This window comes from Homalodisca vitripennis, chromosome 4, assembly GCF_021130785.1.
Source record: "Homalodisca vitripennis isolate AUS2020 chromosome 4, UT_GWSS_2.1, whole genome shotgun sequence".
NCBI lineage: Eukaryota > Metazoa > Arthropoda > Insecta > Hemiptera > Cicadellidae > Homalodisca > Homalodisca vitripennis.
Window position 1 is genome coordinate 186525906 of NC_060210.1, and position 24338 is coordinate 186550243.

The window sequence follows — 24338 nt, forward strand, 5'->3', positions numbered from 1 at the left end:
ACAAATAAATTTATTTGTTTCAATAATGAGTTAATTCTTATAAGTAATACATTTACATTTCGTAACTAAGTCTAATACAGGTAAAGTTTATTGAACAATGGTAGGAAATACCTAAACATTTATAGCAATTTAACTACGATCTGAAATTATAGTCTTTCCAGTAGAGAGTTATCAAACCTTTTATGAATCATGCAGTAAAAACCCCGGATTAAATACAGGCATGTTAATACTAAACAGTGCTAGTATAATTAATTTTATACGCATATTTGGGATCATAGCCTGAAAAATTAATTAAATTAACAAACTTATAAATTCGTCATTTGGAAATATCGATAGAAATTTATAATTGATTTACTATTATCTTAAAGATAAAACAACATAATCATTTTAAAACTGACACTGGTCCATTTTATTTCAACTGAGGTTTACAAATTTATTTAGAATAAAAAAAAATATCATACAAAGCTATTGAAAAAGAGAAGCAATTTCAAAACTAAGCGATCTTGCCTGGTCACCTCCACTCTAATGATAAATAAATTTTCAAAAAAATTGAAATAAAATATGTTATACGTTAAAAGTAAAATGTTAGGTTAAATCAGTTAACATTCTGTAACTAAAACCAATAGAGTTTTAAAACTGTACACATTCTGAAATTAACTATATTTTGTTTGTTTGTATTATAAGATTAATTTTAACACGAATTAACTAGACATTTAGACAAAAAGTATTGAAGCAATTAACTATATGTCTATAATTTGGCACTCTCTCTTCCAGTTTGTAATGTTGTGGTATTTCTCAGTGATGTTCATCAGCAGATGAAAGTCACAGGGAGAGTCACAGCCGGGGATGTTGATGTCTAGGGGTTCCAAATCTGGAGAGGCTCCGTCTATGTACAATACCTGGAACATGTAGACAAAGCAGAATGTTGAGTCTAAATTCACTGACCGTCTAGAAAAGCGAAAAGGAAATGTAACTGACTTTCTTGTTTATTAAACCTCAATCTTACGTTTCTAAGAGTTCTCAGAGTTCAACGATAGCACAAGTAACAGCTAAAATTATTTTTAATTCTGATTACACAATAAGTTTTCTAAAGTTTGGCTAGTGGTCATGGGTAGTTTTAAAGATAATTTAAAACACATACAGATAGACAGGCAGTAAAGAAACACAGATAGAGCATTGGTTGAATTATTTTTGGATCCTCTTGGCCCACGGATTAAAATCCTTAAAATTGTAATGAGAGTAATGACAAATTCAAACACCAAGGTTTATTTCCCTAACGTTTAAAACAAACTACATGGAAATCGCTTTATAGTTCTTCAAAGTGACTCCGATGTAAAGTGAATTTAAATTATCCTCCAAAATCATACCATACGAGAGTGCAATGACAACGTCTGCAGATCTAAAATAAACAAACTGTAGTACAATTTGAAAAACATAACGTAACTATAATTGGAAGGGGTCTAAAAAAGGTTTGCAAAGCTGTGATGTCGAAACGATAAAAAGAGTTCGCTTTGAGGTCACCGACTTTTGTGGATCTCTTCAGACGATTATGACTCCAGATTTCAGGATTCTCGGTTCGATATAATAAAAAGTAGCCGATTTTCATTTACAGCCCATAATTAACTGTAGTTTGTTATAGTATTGTAAGATTAGTTAATGATATTTTCTATTAATATCTTAATTTGAGATTGTAGCACAACTACACGGAACATACTTCCTCATTGTGTACATAAACAAATCCCTATACTTGACTTCCGGTTTCTTATAGTAATAACTAATAAACGTGTAAATAACAAGAAATTACTCGTGGCTTCGCACACAATTTCGTAGGTTTTGAACCAGTATGAGCATTTATAGTTCGTGTAAATTACATTTCCGATGCCAATGTTGAGTTTGCCTTCTTCCTACGATCAAAACAATTATTTTAAAGTGTATTTTTATGGCCATAGTAATTAACTTCGTTCTTAGTGTTATTTTATTCCATGGTTGATTTTGCTTTGTTTCTCATATAAGAAAATATATATCACAGATCAGAGACGTTTCTGTTAAAAGAAAACTAAGATGGGTTTTATAACAATCTTAAATTTAATGTAATTCTTAGATAGTAACTTTGTATTTTATGTCTAATATTGAATGCTTGCTATATTTCAAATTATATTAACAATGACAACGTTTTACTTGTTTGTTTCTTTAGAAACTAGAAAATGTTTTAAATATTTTAGAAAATTTAAAGCTAGAACTCGTATATTTGTTACAACATAGTCCAGAGAACATTCACCTAGCATAGCACTGCTTTAAAGAGAATATTTGGGATAAAATTGTTTTAGAATTACATTATGTTTTAGAACATTTTCTAATGTAGACGAGTACTTTGACGAAATTTAAAAACGGCATGCAATCTAATGGTTACTCCTTAAGCAATTTACAAACAATGAATGTAAACAAATTGAAAATTGTGGATAAAGTAATAATAATTTGTTGTACTGGCATAAAAAAAATGTTTAAGCAGAAAAGTTGGTTAATGTTTCATGACTTTAAATGCCAAGTTGGGTTTTGTTGCGTAGGCCGGAGGGATTTTCGAAATAATAATTGGCCTATATTTATCCCAGGTATCCTAAGAATGTATATGTTTGCGCGTGAAACCAAAACAAACAGATACCTTTCACAACTATAATATGAATAGCCTTTTACACCAGACTACTATCGACCGCTTGGAAACTAAGGCGGTCGTATGAAATAGTGAATACTTTTAATCTGGTTTGTAACTTAAATTAATCAAAGTGAACGAAAAATGTTAGAAAGTAAGTCTTTACTCCACTCTGTAAGAGTTAAAGATCTGAGGAAATACTTGATATTTTGTGAATTTCTCACCTGAACGTAAAACATCTCAGTTTGCAGATCTTTGTGGAGCTCGAATATTAAGGCAGATCCCGTCCTTGCATTAAGGCGGCCAGTTGGATCGTGCGTCAATCCCAGGACACCTTGTAATCCCAGGAGGGTAAAATCATGCCCGCAGAAGTAGAACATCTTCCTGTCTGGGCGCAGGGTACCCTCGATCTTCGACCTCATCAGTTTCGTAATTTCCTTAAAATATACACCTGCAATTTGAAAGCTAGAGTGATGTACAATAATTATATAATAATAATACTTAACGTGATTAATAACCTGATCACTAACTGGTTTTAAAAGCACTCTCGGTTTTGACAAGATATACTAATACATTACCCTCTATTAATCTAATCTGTGTGTCCGAGCCCACAGAAGCCGCCCTCATTGTTCGGTCGGCCAAGAAAGTCAAGTTTCGCTGATAGACTTCGTCCATCCAACTGGGCAGTGGAAGTCCTTCTTCAATCTGTTGAAGTATGAAGGCACTTGTTAATACTTTGAAGTAAATGTGTCGCATTATATAAATTGTAAAAGTGTAAGGATTGAACACAATTTAATAAAACATCTTTAGAATATTTCTTTTAGCTAAATAAAAATTAAATTGCTTTAAACATATTAAAGATGTTGTGACAGATACTGGATGTTGTGAGGCTAACTAATATATAAAGTTAAATCAGAATCGGAGGATATGAAAATTGTTAATTGTAATAAGTATTATGACTTATATATGAGCACAAACAAAATACGTAATAGTCGCCAAATTATAATTGATTATCTTGTTCGACATCAGTACGTATGAGTTCAGTATTTACATAATTTATACTAATAAACACTGTTGTTACATGCGTCGTATTATTAAACGTATTTCTATTTTTCCATACATCTTATAGTTATAGTTTTGAACTGTACAGTATTATCTAATACATAAACTAAAAGGAATTGATTATGAAGTTTGAAAGAAATACTGAAACTCGATTCAAGCAGTCAGGAACATCTCTCATCTCTGTCTCTTGGAACTCGGTTTGCATTATTATTTCACAACACGTATTTTCTTATTTTTATTACAATACAGTAGAAATAAAATGGTATTTTTACTATGTAGTGTAACTATTTGATGGGTGAAACAAAACTCACAAATACTCACGTTTTTATATAGGGATAGTGCATACCTGATATTTTAAATTAAGGCTTTGAGGGGCCCAGCTTATTTCTTTACGTAGTATCTAATGTTTCTGGTGTGCATAGTTTTGGTAAGAGTTGTGTTTCTTCTGGATGGCATTACAATGTAAGGGATTAATGACCCATAAATTTTGCTAGGACCTTCGTAGAGATGTTTTTCATGTCATTGTATTTTTGTGAATTTACTTAAATGATATGTCACAAGATAGGGGTTGCAGTTTTCAAGTGACCACCCCTCTATCTTTTACAAAGAGAGGAGAATGTTGTTATCCTTCAAAAAGTTCATAAAAGTAATTTTATAGGTACGGTGAAGGTTTCTACATCGACATCGCAATCCGTTTGGATGAATATATGTTTTCCATGTTTCTTTACTAAACTGAATGTCATAGCAGAATTTAGATAAGATCAAGTTATCAATATATGGTTGTGTAATTGGTGTAGTAAGGCTACATGTTAAATATTTCACATATTAAATTCTATTGTGCAAGTAGTCTAGTTAATTTTAAAATGTATTTATTGTGCTATTTTTTCAATGTTATTATGGTTACAAGGTTAGTGACCATAATACCATAAAGTGACCTAGTGATCACAAACTCAACATTTTAATTTTTTTATTAATTAGAAAGTAATAAAATCTACGAATCCCTAAATATAATTTTGTTTCCGAGTTTTGGGTGTATATATATATATATATATATATATATATATATACAACTTTATGTACTTTTATGTACTTTTTATATACAACTTTTTATGTTTTAGACAACTTTTTAATTTCAATTGTACTTTTGGTGTTTCGCAGGGTAGTTTACTTCAACTCATCTTCTTTAACTGAACCCTTCTGATACTTATCGATACCCTCCAGAAATATGTTTAAAAATAAAAGGAAATTACTTTTTCTCATTTCATATGATTCTTATAGAACTTACTATCGGAAAGATAGACTCCCACATCGTGAAGATTGTCATCCAAGCCGACTGGGTGTCATTGAAAGACTCATCAAAATCTATTTTTGTGAAAGGTTTTGCGTATTTTAGCAGATTGGTAATATTTTGCCTATTACTGAGGAAGGATTCTGCCACAGACTTGTTCCAAGCTTCGTAGAATCTAGGACATTTCATAGCAAACATAGCGTACGCGATCTGAAAAATATAATACAGTTTTATAAATAAAATGCTGAGAAATTAAAATATTAGATTATATTTCCCAGCATTCTGAAAAATAACTTTGTGCAGACGTCCTTAAATCTTTTGTTAAACAAAATTAATACATACAATTCCAACTAGTATAATAATCGCAATTTTCTATTAGATTTTTTTCAAATCATTAGTACCTGTAGTGGTTTGATGTAAGTTACGTTCCTTATACTTTTCTACAACCATATTATTTTACGTAACCTAGATATTTTTCAGTGCTATTTATTTTTCGCTATTTCGATTACTTTTTTAGTTTTTAATCTACTCAATAAGACTGGAGTATTGACCCAAGTTTATCCTCGCGGAATGAGTTTAATGTTTGTGGCTGCACCTATTCTTGGTGTAATTAATTAATTTTGTTATTGTTGTGTAACTGTTGCTTGTTGTACAACTGTTGCTTGTTGTAATATAATGTTATTATTGTTTAATGTATTATATATTTATTATTTAATCTTATACATTTATATCACTGCTCGTATTTAATATCACATTGTCGTCACATTTTTTTCAAAACCGGTCAACTTTTATTACAAATATTACATTGCTAATGGCGCAGCTATGTATGTTATTGTTATTAGTTGTTAGGCACATAGCATGAATCGGACGCAAGTTATTTTGGAAACAGTTATTACTGAGAACAGCTGAAAAAATAAAGGCATTTCTACTTAAAGTGGATTTGCTCTCAAAGGTTTAATATACAAATGTGTTAAAAACCATCAATAATTGTTGAACCATAATTATTAACTATTACGTTATGTTTTCCTACTTTTGCAGTAATTAAACTACCTATAAAAATGTTTAATCATCTCTAATACGTAACATAGTCTTTAAAACTTTGAAGCAAAAGGTTATACTGGTTAAGAAAAAAATAACAATCTTTAGTACAATAAAACACAATTTTATACGGCGGAGTGCTTCTACGTCAAGAAGTCAGAAATAAATGTACTGTAGTACTGATTGTTTTGATGCTCTGGAAACTTATGAAAAGCGCCAGTTATACCAACCTCTTGGTGGTCTTTGTAAGTAGGGTATATCGGCACGGGTTGCCAGGGTAAATATTTGTTCCACAATTGGTAGTCACGAGAAGGGAACAACCCCGCCAGGAACTGACTCGCACTCATCATAGTCCGTGTCAACAGAGTGCTGTTGGCTTGCAAGTCCTCCAGGCGATATATGCGGTCCAGAAAGCCATTGTACAAGGAGCGGAACTTCATCCCTAATTTGTACATTTGGACATGACCTCTCTGTAAAAATGACCATTGAAAGGAAAAGGCAATACTATAACGCACACATACCCAGTTTTATATACATAGAGATATATAATATACTATATTATAAGGTATAATATATTTTTAAAAAGAAAATGAAAATAAAACAGCAACAACTAAGATGTAAAAAAGGATTTGCATATTAAGTAGTGATTTTATTATATTAGTTTGTAGGTTTTAGAACTTTTATATATTTTATTGACATAATTTTCATTTCTGTATTTGACTTGCCTTAAAATACTTAATATATAGCGTTTTAACTGTTTTTGTAATCTTTGCTTTAGTTTGTGTGTTGTAATGTATGTTATTGTTATTTAGTTGATAATTAGTTATTAAGCGTATACCACTTGACGCAAGTTATTCTGAAAAACAGTTATGTACTGAGAAACGCTTAAAAAATAAAGGCATTTTTATTTATTTTATAATGTATGACACAACGAACATCCGTGGTAAAAATGTTTTGAGTAAGACAGTTTAGGAGCAAATACAAAGTAAAAATAATAATTTAAATAGTAATTAGTCTCAAAAAGAACATAGTCAAAACTTACTATTAATTGCTATAAATATAATTAAAATAAAAAAACACGTAAACTTTTTTAGAATTTCTTTAAAAGTAGAAGATACTAAAATGATTTGCGAAAATTTATTTGGCAAGATTTCTAGTGCCTAACTGACGTCAAATTCACCCCTTTCACGGTCTAGCTGGTACAACATTTAAATTTATATTACATACTCTTTACTACATAACGATGTTTTGAAAACCACCTAAAATAATAATACAAGATAAATTTGGTTCATCCAAACCAAACGAAGTAACATTTTAATTTTATTGCTTATATAAGTATTTATATCCATAGTTAAAGATTTTCCAACATTGTTAAAGTAGCGATGTAAACCGTACATTCAAGATAATATATGTAAATTCCTCCATTCATATACAAAAAAAATGTTTGCTATCCTTTAGCTTCAAAGTTACGACATTTTATTAACATAGTTAGACGAGGTTTTATCTCAATTTTTAATTAAAAAATGTTTTTTTGGTTGTCACTTAGAACTCTTTGAATTACTATTATAATACCTTTATTGTGTTCTTAATTAAAGTAAACAAAATATGAATAAATGGTTTTAATTCAGTTTATTTATTGTTATTGTTCAGACCAAAAATTTAGAAATCATACACTGCAATATCAAAAGAATTATGTCAGTTTTTAAGAGTAGAATAGAAGTAGTAGATATTCAAAGACTCCTATGTTTCTGTAATTGTTTTGATGCTTACTTTCGTTTTTAAGAATAAGCAAGATATTTTTCGATTTTTAACTATTAATTCAGAATGCACTGATACAACTAGACATCCAACATAGATTGCGCAACGTATTGCGCAATCGGGAGTGTACCATCTAAATAATGTTTTCATAGTATTGTTTAATGTTAACATACTTACGGCTGTGATCTCCAACCAACCATTAGGCCAATAGTTGGTATCCAGGGGATGGTATGGACTACTCGGGTAGTTAAATCTAGGACCTCTGCTTCCATGACGGGTGAACTAGAAAATTATCACAACTGATTAAATTCCAAATTATTAAAAAAATTCTCAAGATCTTTTATTTTCTAGTAAAGCGTGAAAAGGTATTTTATAACGTTCTTTTATTTCGTAACACATATGACATCAGTTTAAATACTGTATGCACTGGTAGCACTCTTTATCACACGCAATGGACTTGTACTGTACCAAAGGGTGTTAAGAGATGGTTTTATTCTATATTAATATTTAATTCTATTTTTATAAATTGCAAAATTCAAAGTATTAGGTAAAAACTTACAAACTCTGACATTAAAAACGTAGTGTAATTCTCAAAGTGAACTTTTTAAACGAATTGCGCAAGAGATTCGGAGAAGAAATTATTAAAAATATGAATAAATTTGGTTTATAATTACTTGCCTTGTAAATATGAGACAGTCAACGTGCGTGCACTCACTAACAAACGCACAAAGTTGTAAAAGATTAAATCGAGCTCCCTAGGATAAGATAGATTACACCTCAGCCTTTCGGAATTAATGATTATTACTATGATAGTAATCTACAGTAAATAAGTTTTCTTAACTATTAATCCCGGTTCATTTTTTTGGCTTTACTTTTAATTTTAAAAATTAAATGCTGCAAAAGAAAATTATAGATCAGATAATTATAATGATAGTTATCAAACTCAAATTTTGTAGGTGTCTATTGTTAGACGACTCAACACATACTAAACGTAATATAGTAACTCAAGAAACTCGAAATTTTATTAAAAAATGAAAGAACACTATTAGCATTCCTTAGATAAATGATTTAAGTTAAAAAAAAATTTCTCATAAATGGAAAACGCTACACGGCGTTTTGCGTAGCAGACTCTACTTAGATTGCATGCAAACTTCCAAGTTTATAGCTCCTTTCGTTATTGAGGTGTCATACAGATAGACATGTACTAGATCATATTAAATCACATACAAAATATAATCATATATTAATAGTAAATTTTACCAATAAGAAATTAAAGTACATTTATTATCTTTTTCTATTCAAGCAGATTATATCTGTTGGAAAGTATAACAAAAGTTTAAATATTTATAAAATTAATATATTTTGGAATAATTTTATTATCTTGATAAACTTACAACGATTAACAGCTGCAATGTTGGTACTGCTCTGGCGCCAAGTTTATTGGTATCACTGATTGTGGATGCGATAACACTGTCGACGTTAGGTTTAAAAACATCTGTCAAACTGTAAAGTATCAGCAGGACTGCCAACGTAGGAACACAAATCCAGATATGACATGCTGACATTTTGCTCAAATTCATGACATAAGAAAAAAAATGTTATATAAAGTTTCAGGCTTTTGTTTGGTAGGGAAAACTAATATAGTTATGCACGGGTACTTTTTGTCAGATAGTAGTTTTTGTTAGAGCTCAGTTATAATTAAGTAGTAAGCCAAATTTACACCGACTGCAAGATAACAGCTAAAGCTTCCTTGTTGACTGTGCATTAGAAAAGCTTTTCTCTCGTAGGAATGGAAAAATTTCATTTCTGTCTCTTTTATCTATTCGCACGTTATTTCGAAAACGAACTGATCTATGACGTTGAAATTGTGCATAAAGCTTCTATATTTCTACATGAAAACCATTGAGATCGATGATGGTGGAGGTCACTCCATGGGATTTGGCTGAGCGTTTGCGAATATTATTACACTGGTCTTATAGGTTACCATGATGGCAACGAGAAAATAGCAGGATAAATACATTTATAAAAAAACTCAATACACCTGTAAGAGATTTAAACATGTGTTATATCAACACATGAAGCATAACCATCCCTACATATAGAGCATCATTTTATAGTGACTTGTTTAGACTTTTAATAATTAAACACTGATATGAATCCCAAATTAATGAAACAAATCTGAATGTATCTTGTGGAATGAGTTGAGAAAGATTTTGTATGTCGTCTTAATAGATTTTGCATGAAGTATTATTTTTATAAGAATGAGTTTTGTAATGTTTTATTTTCGTGTATAAAATTATTTACTAAATTATATTTAGTTATTTTCGTATATTATCTTCTTTTTTGTATGATTGTATGTTCGTCTGATCGGTGAAGCATGTTACTACACGTAATTTGGCGTAATTATGCCTTGTTTATGTAGTTTGAATCCTCTAGATACTACAGAATCCGGTTCGAAAGGAAATGATAAATGATGTTTAGACAACATTTTAAAGACAATATCAAATTGAACAAATGAGGGTAGGAAGGGAAAGAATAGATATAAAAGGGGTTGCAACCACTTAATGAAGTCGTTTTCATCCATCATAGGCACAGCATGGCTTAAATGTCTTATACTCCCGAAAAGATCCCACATGGTCGCCACACTATTACATTTTCAGGCGAAATCAGATATGGAGCGTGAAAATATTTACTCTTAAGAGACTTGTGTCCTGCACAAACGAACGAACAACGACTTAGAGACCAATCTCACACTGAGCCATATTTTTTAATGAAACCTGGGGCAACGACCCATCAAGTTACTTGTGAAACCATTTCAGATATCTTATATGTAACTTGAAAATTATTTATTTACAATTTAGTTGTTCAAAACAGTAGTATTATAGTTCCTCACCATAGCATGTATCGGTGAATTCATAGCATAATTAGTTCTACACTTTCTTTATATAAAAAGTGAATTAGATCTCCTGTAAAACTGTGGAACGTGAAAACAAATTTTTTAGAGCGTTTGAGAATCACCAGTCTTATCAGTAACCGGTTTTCTTAGATACATTGCAGATCAAACGATTCTTGTACTTTTTAGATCGTTGACATTAAATATTAGTTTTAAATCTATAGAAGATCCTATACAATATCTACCTTAAACACCTTTTTTGGACATTTAAAACAATATTTTAATATGTGTCGAAAAAGGGATATGTGTCGATAGTTAAAAGTTATAATGTTGAATCCAAGACTTGTAGCAGCGCTTTTTGTAAGATCAAAAATATATTCTCTTAAATTTAACTCGGAACCCATTATAACCCTAAGTCCACAATGCTTTCTTTGCGGGTCAGTTCTAAATTGTAAAAATGATAATTATGCATACTGGTACTTTTTAGTCTTGAAAAGATAATAAGAAAGCATTTATCACTATTTAAAAAGAAATTGTTCGAAGCTGACCAGCGCAGAAGTCTATCCAGCACATCGTCTTCCGAACTTAATGTACAGCCTTGCATTAATTTAAATAAAATTCAAAATGTTTTATAAATATATACATATATATATATAATGAATATAAAATATACATTCAGAATATATATATATATATATATATATATATATATATATATATATATATATATATATATATACACACAGGATGTTCAGAAAAGGATAGTGTTATTCTGTGGCTGATAATAATCATGATTTAAAACCTAAATTGTCCTATAAACATAGCTCGAGTAATGTTTTATCGAGTAACTGCTAGGCGCCATTTTACTTTGATTATAAAAAATTACTATCTATAGAACTAGTAAAGAAAACGCAAATCAAATATCACATGATTTGATGTAATATTTACAAAATAGCGGCAATTAAACATTTTTGAAACAACAACAAATCAGTTTAGTTATAAAACAACCGATTATTGATTTAAATTCTAAAGTAGCTTTTTCGACGAAATTTTTATTGTATGACCGAGAACTTGTAACTATAAATATATAGTGAATTTTCAAATATATATTAAAAATCTATCATAATTGTATTGTATTATAAATATCCCGGTAGACAAAATACTTTTTGATAAAATCTTTACTGTAATTAAATTAGGCTATTACTACTATACGAACTTTATGAATGTAGACTAAAGTCGTTAGGTGGTTATTTGATCTTCCGATCATATGTTTGGTTATTTAACCACATATAACACAGAAACGGCCAAATACAAAAAAAATCTAATGATAAAAAGAAGGGGCTCCGTGGTGTAGTGATAGAGCACTCGCCCGGCACGTGAGTGATCCGGGTTCGATTCTCGGCGGGGAAAGTACTTTATGTCGTTCAATATTATTGAAAATTTGTATATGTTGTTTTTTATACAGACTGATATTAATTAAAAATTAAAACTTAAGGGTATTATAGTAGGTGTACGTACATTTAAATTAAGAAATAATAAACGTACCATTTATCAGGGAAAAAGATAATTTTATTACGCAACTGGTTATCGAAAGGTTTTAATTAAGAAATAAATGATTACGAGTAATATTTGGCTTAATTTATCTATTATAATAATTACACTCATTAAGTTTGACGTAGTTTAGTGAGATATATAAGTTAAAGTTTTAGTTGTAGAGTTGCATACATTTGGGTACGTGTGTAGTTTTACTTTCGTTTCGCAAAAATGTTACTCTCGTTTCCTACTGTTTTAGGGTTGGTATTGGCGGTCGCTTATTGCCAAAACAATGCACCAGTTCCAGCGAACCAAAACATTGCTAGCAGCTTGTCACAGGCCAACACAAGAGGAACTAGAGCCAGCCCAACGCTACAACTGGTTTATGTGGTAAGCGAGCATTTATTTGCTTGAACTATAATAAACGTTACAATATTACAGCGGCAGCTATAAAATGCCTGAGATACAGGTCTCGTGAACAGTTCACGAGCATAATTTAAAGTGTATACAACAACAAATTAAAACTGAAATTTTAAAATAAACCAATTTATAATTGATAATCGTAAAATAATTCACTTGAAAATTAAAATCATTGTTTGCTGTGCAATTTAAATTCCATTGAGAAATGAACTAAGAAAATGTGAAATAAATGTAGGATAGCGAGTTAAATTCTTATTAAAATAAAAATTGTCATTTTAACCTAAAAAAATATGAATTACAAGAGTTTACCCGCGGCTTCAGACGCAACTTTACGACTGACAAGTGCTGGTTAGTAGACGAATGCAGACGTGTTGTGACCTGTATTCTGTAGTTCTGTTTTAATGATTAGTGTTGTGTATAGTTTTTTTATTAAGTGCATGTTTTAGAGTTAGTAAACTTGCCACCTAACACAGCGTGGTTGGAATCCCTGACTTATGCGTGTGACAACGCTGCGGTATGATTTTATTATTTTAACCTAGATTGTAGTTATGTGTTAGGTGAGTAATTTACCTGAAGAAGAGATCAGATTGCAGATCTCGAAAAGTAGTCTTATGGATTATTTTATCACTAACTGATGGCAAATACACGAAAAAATCCAGTTTCCTTCATAGTCCTTCCATCGTGACAAACAAAGAACGTTTTTATTATTTCAACTTTAGCTTCACACATTTTTTAATCAGAATTGACTCCGGAATCTATTGTTCATAAATTTATTTACGTATGCAATTTTTATAGCTCGGATTTACAAACTGTCTCTAAAATAAACAATTACAATTAGCTAATTAGTTAAGTAAATATTGTTTAACGTTCAACTAAGGCTAAAATTTATTATATTAAAATTATGAAATCTTCAGGCCTGCCCCGGAATATTTACGTTAATATAATCACATAAAATTTAATTACTTATCATTATACTTCATTAAATAATAACCATCATTATCTATTAAATGAGAAATTATAAATTTATCAACAGGATTAGTCGCAAAATACTCTTTAGATTTTCTAATCAGTTATCACAAGTTTTTAATTAGTCCATATATGATAATGGGCCGGGTTTAATTATTATTATATCTAGTTTTATGTTATTATTATTACGTAACCAATTAAGTACGATCTGACGTAATAAAATTGTAGATGTTATGATTTTAAAAAGTAAAATTAGCAGTAATTACCGTACATGACGATATAATAATTAAGTAAATCTAAAATAATCAACATATAATTTAGTTTAATTCTGGTTATGGTTTGTTAAATTAAAAGTTGGTCTACTTTTGATTTCGCTTTTTTTAAATGATCGACAGGTTAAATTTAATTTACATGTAGTCTTATTACATTATTACATCTCCTAGAGTTACAATACAAATCTTCAGAAAATGTTGAAAAATAAGCTAACTATTTCGTAGCGATAATGTTTTGTAATTGGTCGGCAATATTTATATCGCAAACTTTTATTCGATATAATTCTTTGCATAAAAAATACTTTCCTTCAACAGTTTTCCTCTATGTGTATAACATTAAACGAGGCAATAACACTTTTTATCTCAATAATGACAACTTTTAAAAGAGGGTGCTGTAAATATTTCAGTGCATTTAGACCCCGACAGAAATTTTCTCGTATTAAGTCTCGAGCTGGCCATCGCGTTCAATGTAAGCCTTTTTCAGCAACTAAATCTCATTACCCTTTCAAATATATTACTTTAAGTTTTAAACTTTCTCTGAAAATAACCCTCATCTTTTTGCAGAAGTTTAATCATGTTAGAGGTTTAAGTGGAAGTTTTCATTTCATTTCGTTTCATCACCAGAAAGATGACACAGTATGCAACACACTATTTATTCATCTTAAAGACCTATTCAACTCAAAAAGATTTCTAAGAAATAGTACTATCATTTTGCTACAGAGATGTCCGTATACAGTGCGAGAATTCCTGTGAGTGCACAAATATGTAAAATATACTACTGTAAGTGACCTTTTGGGACCTTATTTGATTTTGATTTTATCATTTTGTAATCACCGAAATAAACGACTTCTGGTTCTGAATAAAAATGCACTGCGTGGAACTGTTGTATGATATAAACGTTACCGTTTAAATCAAGATAAGAAAATGATAATGAAATTTAAATTTATTTTTTATAAAAAATATTATTTTTATGTAACGGACATCTTTATTAAACTCTTTCATCAGGATTATTCATTCCATCTCCTATATTCCAAGTGGAATACAAGCTCCGGAAGTAGAAGCTTTTTGACTGTAGTAGGCTTCTCAGTCCAACATGTGTATGTGTACCTGTAAAGGTTGTCCCATAAATTAAAATGTCAAAACAATCACTCTTTCAAGAGTAAGAATTATTAATCATTGGTTTAATATTGCTCCCCTACATTCTGGGAGAACATTGTCCACACATGCAATTATTAATCGTAACAAAAATAATTTTGAAATATACTTGAACCTCAAAGTAATTTATTATTCAAAACAAACATTAGGACCTAATTAAAATCTAAAAACCTTAAGGAATATCGAAATTGAAAATGAACTAATTTTTAAATGTAGTAACCAGACGGTCTGAATATAAAATACATCTTTATTCCATATTTTAAACATTTATGTCTTCATTAAAATATACAAATGTGTTGCTTATGATATTTATTTGTTTATTTATTATTATAGATTACATAGTTTTATTTATAACAATATTCTGTTTAATTTTTTATTTAGCAGGAATCGCGTGCACATCCGCTGGTATATGCTAATAAATAAATAAATAGTAGAACCATTCAGCATTGTGAACGATAAATAATCTAGCCTTAAAAGCTTTAATCAATATGTCAGAAAAATATACTTCTCAAAGACATGAATCCTGTCCAGACGCAATACTTAACTTTGAACCTGTTCAATACATTTTACATTGAACTTACTTAAACATTAAAAGCCATGAATAACGTTCGACATTGCAAGCTTTCAAGTTTGGGCTGATCGAAAAATATTGATAGCATAGACTAAAGACTTACATTTGTAATAAATTAGCATTAGACGATTTGTCAGATATCCATGAATAACTTGTTGTAGGTGACTCACCATGGTACAATTGGACCTATGCTCACCTTTCCTACGAATCCGTATCAACCCAATGATACCAGCCTGTGGCCATCCGGGTCAGGGGAACTTACTCAGGTAAGAGGTTTCCTCAGTCTATCTGTAATACTGATTTACACTATCCTTTATTAACACACTTTTATAATCTTCGGTTGTATCTATGTATGTAATGGAATCTTTGAGCATAATTTTCACCAATTTCCAGAAGTCTGATTAATTTGAAACTTTGCATACGTATCAAGGACCGATGACAATGCAATAATTTGATCATAGTTTTCCATTATCCTTATAAGAGCCGCCAGGATTAATAAATTCTTTTACAGACTTAGATTCTGTGATACATAATTATATTAATAAAATCGGAGGAATTCCGAGTGTACTGAAAATATTAGTAGGAGCTAAAGTGATGTTAAGGTCGAACATTGACGTGTCGAAAGGTTTAGTGAATGGCAATATGGGTTTTATCACAGAAATTATCTGGCCAAATTTTCGCAGAGCCCAACTATACGCGGAAGACATCCCGTCAGTCCATATCGATTCCAGACCAGATGGTGTGCACATGATTAACCCGATATCGATACAGTTCCCAGCAAAATAAAACTATGGAACTGCTGAGAGACGAATGTTGCCATTAATCCTAAGTTGGGCTTCGACCGTTCACAAGATGCAAGGTTATACAGTTGATCATGCAGTCATTTATCTAAGCTCGCGATTGTTTGCTGCTGGACAAGCCTATGTAGCACTTAGTCGTGTAAGATCTTTATTCGGATTGAAGAACTTGATTGCTCTAAGTTAACAGGAAATACCCCATGCAATAGTGAAGCTTTAAATGAAATGATGAGATTGCGGAATGATTCGTAAGAAATACCACATTTCCACACGAAACTAATTGATATATCGAACTAAAAAATGAAAAATAAATAATAGTTTAAAAAACTAAAAAAAAACACGCTTTTATAGCTAACCAAACTATGAATGATTGTTTTGCCTTCTACTACCATAATATAAACTCTTTGTAATTAAAAATTATTTCCTATTTTTTAGTTTGGTTAGCTATAAAAGCGTGTTTTTTAAACTATTATTTATTAATCGAAAATAAAACCATTAGGGTTCATTGCTTACTGGGTTGTACCACTCTTTTGAATTGAAAGTAAACTGGGTACAGCTAAAACCGATATTTCTCTTAAACCTGGGCAACTCTATGGATATCCAGGAGTGGCATATCATTAACAGCAAAAGGTATTGGGGTGCAAGGGAAGATCGATAAGTATAGTATACTGCAGAGGAAATCTGTTGTATTCGGTGCAGATCCCTAAGTGTTAAAGGCAGTTGCTAGCCTCAACATAATGGCGTGCCACCCCCTGCTAAGATTTGTTTGGATAGGCTGGTACACAGCTGACCTGACTTCTGTGTTCAAAATCTGTCCTAATCGATTTATCCTAGATCTCCTATCCCCAACCTTACACATTTAGAATATCCTGTCACTCCAGATGCGGCGCAGAGGTCCTTTTTGGACTAAGTGAATCTTTAATTTTGTCCCTCTGCAGTTGTTTATCCTTTACCGACTCTCTTTTGCTTATCAAATTACTTTCTCACTTGGTTCATGTGTGACGACATGCCATTATGTACCAGCATGAAGAATTAGTTTTATATTGATGGGGTCAATATTTAGTTCTTTATGCTGTTATCCTGGACTTATTGTACTTTCCGCCACCTGAATATATTCATGTCACAAAAAAAATACAATTTGAAACCGTGGCTAGCTCCTATATTTATATTTTCAGATTGGTCGCATGCATATGTATAAGCTGGGAGAAAAGGTCCGTTCCATGTATGATGGATTTCTGGACCAGACCTACCGTGCAGAGGACTTTAAGGCTAACAGTTTAGTCAACAGCCGCGCCCTGGAATCTGCAGAACTATTTCTGGCAGGACTTTATCCGCCCAGAGGGTTTCAGGTGTGGAACAAAGATCTGCTATGGCAACCTATAGCGGTCTTCCCTACTTTATATGATCATGAAGATGTAAGTATCTATTGACGAATTTGTGGAATTGCTATGCATCTAAAATGTCATTTAATTGATCCCGAAACTGAAAAAGCTCGTAACAGAGCGGTTTTAAGTATGACAAATTTCTTTGAAATGAATCTACGTATAATCTAGATTGATCTTTTTAACATTGTTTTGTAAAGTGCTATTTTAGAATACACAATTAAAAAAAATGTCTTCAAACTGGGTAAAAATATCTGAATATATATTTTTAAGAATGGGCTTTGAATGAGAAAATAAAAATAGGGGAGCGAGTGTTGGTCATTTTTGTAAATATTTTACTTTTCTCATTTATTTTATCTTTAATCGCATGAATGTTAATAAATTGTGTGTAACTGAAGTGCTAAGTTTTATTATTCCTAATAACTAAACTCCTAAGCTTTAAGGTCACGTGACAGAGCAACGCACTTAAAGAACTCATTACAATGTTTCCAGGTGCTGAATGTCACGGGTGAAAACATATGTCCGAAATTCAGAGACGCCCAAACGAGATCATTGCTGGAAGCTGACAAACTGTATAATTCCTCACTGACTAACCTTATGAGGGACATCATTCCTAACACAGGCATCGACGTTGAACAATTTAAGGAGAAATTTGGTGATACATATAGAGAACATATTATGATGACTGTATGGCATGCTCTGAAATTTATAGTAAGTATTAAAGTTATTGATTTATATAAACGAAATCAAATAATTATGCTAATATGTATATAGCATTTAAATGTGAACCATATAATTTTTATCCTTGAGTTTTTGTTATCAATAACAACTATACGACTATAAACAGCTTGTGCCATGCTTTGAGCTTTTCCCACGTAAACTGTGCTTGCGAAAAGGGATCCTAACCAAAAGCTGTTTTCTATATTTTAAGACACATAAATGATAACTGAACAATGTAAGATAATTCTGAGGGCGTATATGAGGGGGTTCAAGGAGTTCGGGCACCCTCCCCCCCGTAAATTTGAAAGACACATATTAGATTCGAATGTTCAGTTTAGTTCCAGTTCACACATTAGAATCGAACCCAGTAGTTTGTTTTTAAGCTAGATCACATTAATGAGGTCTCATTTAGCTCAACAATTTCCCGAGGAAAGATTTCCAAGCTCCTATTTATGGAGGATATTTTATTCCTCCATGACCACCCAGTGTGTCAGTCCCCCCCCGAGATGATTTTTTTTATGCCACTGTATACATATAGAGTGTAGACAAAAAATGTTACCAATTAATTTAATAATTTTCTAATAGATAAGTGGTACTTTATTATTAATAAAATCGTTATCTTGTGTTTGTAGGCAGACAACGGACTGACTCTCCCTCAGTGGGCCAGGCAGGCTTACTCAGAGCCGCTTATTTCATTGAGGTCTAAGATTGAAGCCGCATACTTGTCGGGTTCTTTTGACCAGATAAGGTTATTGGAAGGTAAATTACACCTAATTTACGGATATTTTGAGTTAAACGTGTATGAAATGAACTGAAACCCTTTCCCACTGTACGTATAGATAATCCACAGCGATTTTAGAATCTAAATACTTATTATCGAAACAGGAAATAAAATTCAAGTTTATTTTTAGTATAACTGTATGTGTCTATGGTGCTACACAATAATTGATGAAGTATTGATCTATTGTGTAGTGCTCACTACCCAGGAAGGTTCACTTCTGGCTGGTTTATACATTCTAGCTAAACCCACACTGGGCACAGAAAAACCTGATGTGTCTCTCAAACCTGGGCTTATGCATGTCCACGAGCGGCACATCACCAACCGCAGGTGTCGAGATTCTGGCCTGTAAGGGTAATTCGATAGGTCTAGTCTACTGCAGTACTTGGCTGTTGGAGTTGGTGGGATTCGTGGCCTAAGAGTCAAAGGATTTTGCTAGCCTAGCGATACGAGTGTGCTACCTCCTCCCTGCTTTAACTGGAGAGGCTGGTTCAGAGCTGGCTTCTCTTCCGAGAAGACATGAATTAAGATTAGTGCTCCAAATTCTTCCTCGTGGATCTCGACAGGAGGCGGCCCATACCAACAACCTTACCCATCCAGAATATCCTGTCATTCCGGAAGCAGCGCCAGGATCCTTTTATGATAAGAAGCACTTTCTAAGCTTCTTTTCCTAAGAGAACATAAAAATTATGCTCAAAGGACTGCTATATATTCTTTGTTTCGAGATATAGTACTGTAATCATTACGTTACTCTGTCCCGTATAAATATTTCTATTTGACATATACACACATACAAACTCATAAAATACGTAGCTACAGTATTATAGCCTAGGTGCTTTAATATAAATGAGGATATTTTCACAATTAACTCTCTGTACACTTATTATTAGCAACACATATTGCAGTATTAGTGAATATTGTTCTATTATCCACTTACTCGTAGACAGAATGGAAACTATTTATTTTCCAGAAAATAGAGTCCTGAATTAGAATACACTGCCAACGATTAATTATATCCATGCCAACTCAGCCTTCTGTATTAGATTATCACAAATCGTTACAAAGTTCAGTCACCATATTTCATTTGACAAAAATTGAAAGCTAAAATTTCAATCTAGTCGACCACTACTTACGTTATAGTTGTTTAAGAAATACCGATGTCTGCATTCCTGTCTAGTTTCTATTTTACCAGGATGGATCCTAAATTAAGCACTATAGGACACCCATATTATTATCTCAAAACCAAAAAGAGGAAAGTGAAATTTTATCCGGTATCAATAGGTCAATGTAATCATTTCAAAAACACTGCATCTCTGTAATATATACTGATTCTTCTATACAAGTGTCTTCAAAAACGACTTAATTGCAAGGTGCTGATTTAACTTTAATGAAATGCAAAAAGGCATCATTCATTGGCCAATCTGAAAAAAACACCAAAATTTAGAAAGCTAACAACTTAAGATAGTGTGAGGACTGTTGGGTTTATTTAAATTTATTCCTGTTTATGGTTTTGTTGTTCAAAGTGTCCTCGGTTAAAAAATAAGGAGGTCCCCGTTTAGCCTTAGTCTGCTCGTCCTCACGAGTTAGTTGTCTGTGCGAAAATCTTATCAAACAAGGAAAAGAACTTAAGATTTGATGTTTCGATATATAAGACACGTGCAAAAAAAAAATTGTATGTAAACAATTTCTCTTACCTTTACATTAGTCAGGTACAAATAATATCATACCTTAACAAGTTGTAAAGCTTTAAACAATTGGTCTAATTTGTATATTTAACAACGTTACCAGGTGAACTGTTCCGAGAGATCGTAGACATGTTCCGATCCAAGGCTAACAACAGCCCAGATGTAAGAAGGATGTACTACTACTCAGGCCGAGACCATACAATACTGTCCCTACTGTTGATGCTTGGTCAGCAGAATGGTCGCTACGTGGACACTGGGTCTGCTTTGATCTACGAGCTTCACCGCAATCCAAGCACAGGGAACTTCTACGTCCAGGTAATGTAGTATTTATATATTGTGGAACCAAAATCATTATTTACTAAAATTAAAGAGACATGAAGTACAGGGATATGTATTACAAGCTTTCTTTATACTCGTATGGGTGTCTTGCTGGCATAGTCTTACAGTCCAGCCTCTTAGTTTTCCCAGTTTTCTTAGTCTTACATTCCAGTCTCTTAGTCTCCCCAGTTCTCTTAGTCTTACAGTTCACTCTCTTAGTCTCTCCAGTTCTCCTAGTATTACAGCCCAGTCTTAGTTTCTCTGAGTCTCTCCAGTTCTCTTAGTCTTACATTCCAGTCTCTTAGCCTCTCTAAGTCTCTCCATTTCTCTTAGTCTTACATTGAAGTATCTTGGTCTCCCCATTTCTATTAGTCTTACGGTCCAGTCTCTTAGTCTCTCCAGTTGTCTCAGTCTCACAGTCCAGTATCTTAGTCTCTCCAGTCTCTTAGTCTTACAGTACAGTCTCTTAGTCTCTCCAGTTGTCTCAGTCTCACGTCCAGTCTCTTAGTCTCTACAGTTCTCTTAGTCTTACAGTCCAGTCTCTTAGTCTCTCCAGTTGTCTCAGTCTCACAGTCCAGTCTCTTAGTCTCTCCAGTCTCTTAGTCTTACAGTCCAGTCTCTTAGTCTCTCCAGTTGTCTCAGTCTTACAGTCCAGTCTCTTAGTCTCTCCAGTCTCTTAGTCTTACAGTCCAGTCTCTTAGTCTCTACAGTTGTCTCAGTCTCACAGTCCAGTCTCTTAGTCTATACAGTTTTCTTAGTCCTACAGTCTAGTCTCTTAGTCTCTACAGTTCTCTTAGTATTACAGTCCAGTCTCTTAGTCTCTCCAGTTGTCTCAGTCTCACAGTCCAGTCTCTTAGTCTCTCCAGTCTCTTAGTCTTACAGTCCAGTCTCTTAGTCTCTCCAGTTGTCTCAGTCTCACAGTCCAGTCTCTTAGTCTCTCCAGTCTCTTAGTCTTACAGTCCAGTCTCTTAGTCTCTCCAGTTGTCTCAGTCTCACAGTCCAGTCTCTTAGTCTCTCCAGTTCTCTTAGTCTTACAGTTCAGAAGCCGAAAGCCAATTTTCATTGCATAAGCGCAAACCAGGTTTTTCTTCAACCTTAGTTATAACAATAAGTTTTTTCAAAGACCACGAAGCCTGTAATTAATTATAATTTGAAATCGTTATTACGCAAGAGTTTAAGAGCCAGGATCCAATCGGTTGTACTTGGAATCGATAGACAATTTAACTAAGAAATACCAATTATCACACACGGTAGTTTTGGTAGAGGTCGGAGTGAGAGGGTAATAAAAGGAATACAAATATGGAATGGTATTTCTTAGCTTCAAACAATAGAACCAACGGTCGAAAGTGTAATAAACGTCAGCTATTGGTTTCTTTAACTAGTTTTCTGACGGTGATATGAAAAATTATAGTTTCATATATTTAACATATTCCATTTTTACATTCACGATAATTAGTGCTCCTAACGATAAATTTATTTCCAAAGGAAATTCCTCTATTGATTTAAAGAGAAGTCAATGCCCTGCCCAAACTGTTATGAAAATACGACTCTCTTTCTCTCCCTCCCTCCATATATAATAGATGACACAACAAACAATTATATGAATACATCATCTGTTTGCAGGCACTATACATTGATGGGTCTTCTCCAAACTTGGCGCCTGAAGATATCAACATTCAGAGCTGTGGTCCTCCCTGTGACCTTTACGACCTGTTGAATGTCACAGAGAAATATTACAACATCACAAACTGGGACCAAGAATGCATTTTGGAACCTGCAAAATGTTGTTGTACTATGTAATAGTCGTAAGAGTCGCGACTTTCTTATTCAGTAGGATAGACTGAGTCCTGGATTAAAATAGCAACTATGTAACTATAAGATATTTCATATTTAGGGCAATGATTTTAGAACAGTTTTGCTCAAGACGTAGCTGAAGAACACTTGCACGCCAATATTTGTATTTGTAGCCTTTCACTGAAATAACAATAAATAGCACTTCATTATTGAAAGTTTTACTAAAGATTTTATTTTTACCACTCTGTTCCTACCAAAGCTATTTTCATCAGTTCATCAGATTATGCAACATAATGTTACTTATAAGGGGGGTCTATTAACTGAATGTCATATAACTGAATGATTCGAGATCCCTCTGACTGCAAACTTTGAATATGGTGTTTGAAGCGACTTATAAAAAGAAACAGGCAGTGAGAAAAATAGTGCAATAAATTTTTCCAGCATCGTTGCATCCGTCAGCACATGTACAGTAGAAGACGCTATAACAAGCACATGGAATTTAGTAGTGTGACAATTAGAAAATAAGATAACAAGTTATGCAAAATTCATGATCTATCCATTTTTTCCAAACATTACTTTCCATTTTTCATTAACTGGAAAGTTTACTAGAAAAAAGAAAATGACATTGTAGTTATTTACAATGTGAATAGATTAATAAACCATTAGCAACATCACACTTGTTTATTTATATACTGTTAACTGGCATTACCGTATCACGTCCAGTTAGTACTGCAGTCTTCTTGAAATTCACCCAGTATCTGAGGGGACACTCTACATCACTCAAAATCAGCTATTTCCTTTATAACTGTATTAGTATTGCTGATAACACTTAAGTATCAATTCACGGCTGATGCGAATATTGCGTGAATCGCTTTTTAAAACATAAAAATGGACTATTTAAGTATTGAAGTATCACTAAAAACTAACCAGAAGCTCCTTATGAAATAGTTTATGTAACCAGAGTGAACTTCAAAATCTCTGAAAGTAACTAAAACTTTTTACTCTTGATACATGATAAGGTCTTCTGTGTCTGCTTGCTTTCATTTTTACTACTATTCTAAATTTATATACAGTTAATCGAAGCGAAGTAATAAGCATAAAAAAATCTGTAAAACACCTGAAATAAGTATTGCAGAGTGCGAAGGTTTGTATTCCAGGAAACGAGCTGAAGAAATCTGTAATGAACTGAGAGGTAAACCACTCTTGTCTGGTTCCTTAGCCAAAAGGGGAAATAGTGGGCTCTATTTCAGCCATACCGCCT

General features: G+C 32.4%; 2 protein-coding genes across 3 annotated transcripts; one reads left to right on the top strand and one right to left on the bottom strand.

Annotated features, from left to right (window-relative positions):
* LOC124360769 (prostatic acid phosphatase-like) lies at positions 1-9546 on the bottom strand. Its single transcript, XM_046814648.1, has 7 exons — positions 9188-9546; positions 7971-8075; positions 6266-6505; positions 4995-5207; positions 3226-3352; positions 2872-3098; positions 1-899 (listed from the first exon to the last, which is right to left on the bottom strand). Exons 1-7 carry the CDS (start codon positions 9371-9373, stop codon positions 741-743), a joined length of 1257 nt encoding a protein of 418 aa, XP_046670604.1. The 5' UTR covers positions 9374-9546; the 3' UTR covers positions 1-740.
* Positions 3041-23292, top strand: LOC124360773 (lysosomal acid phosphatase-like). Of its 2 annotated transcripts, XM_046814654.1 has the most exons (8): positions 3041-3360; positions 12479-12609; positions 15765-15869; positions 17576-17815; positions 18275-18493; positions 19135-19261; positions 21069-21280; positions 22907-23292. In XM_046814654.1, the coding sequence occupies exons 3-8, from the start codon at positions 15792-15794 to the stop codon at positions 23081-23083; spliced, it is 1053 nt and encodes a 350-aa protein (XP_046670610.1). In that variant the 5' UTR covers positions 3041-3360; positions 12479-12609; positions 15765-15791; the 3' UTR covers positions 23084-23292. The 2 variants fall into 2 exon arrangements, with proteins under 2 accessions (XP_046670610.1, XP_046670609.1); XM_046814653.1 differs by lacking the exon at positions 3041-3360 and having other exon boundaries at positions 12375-12609.
* The last annotated feature ends 1046 nt before the right edge of the window (positions 23293-24338 follow it).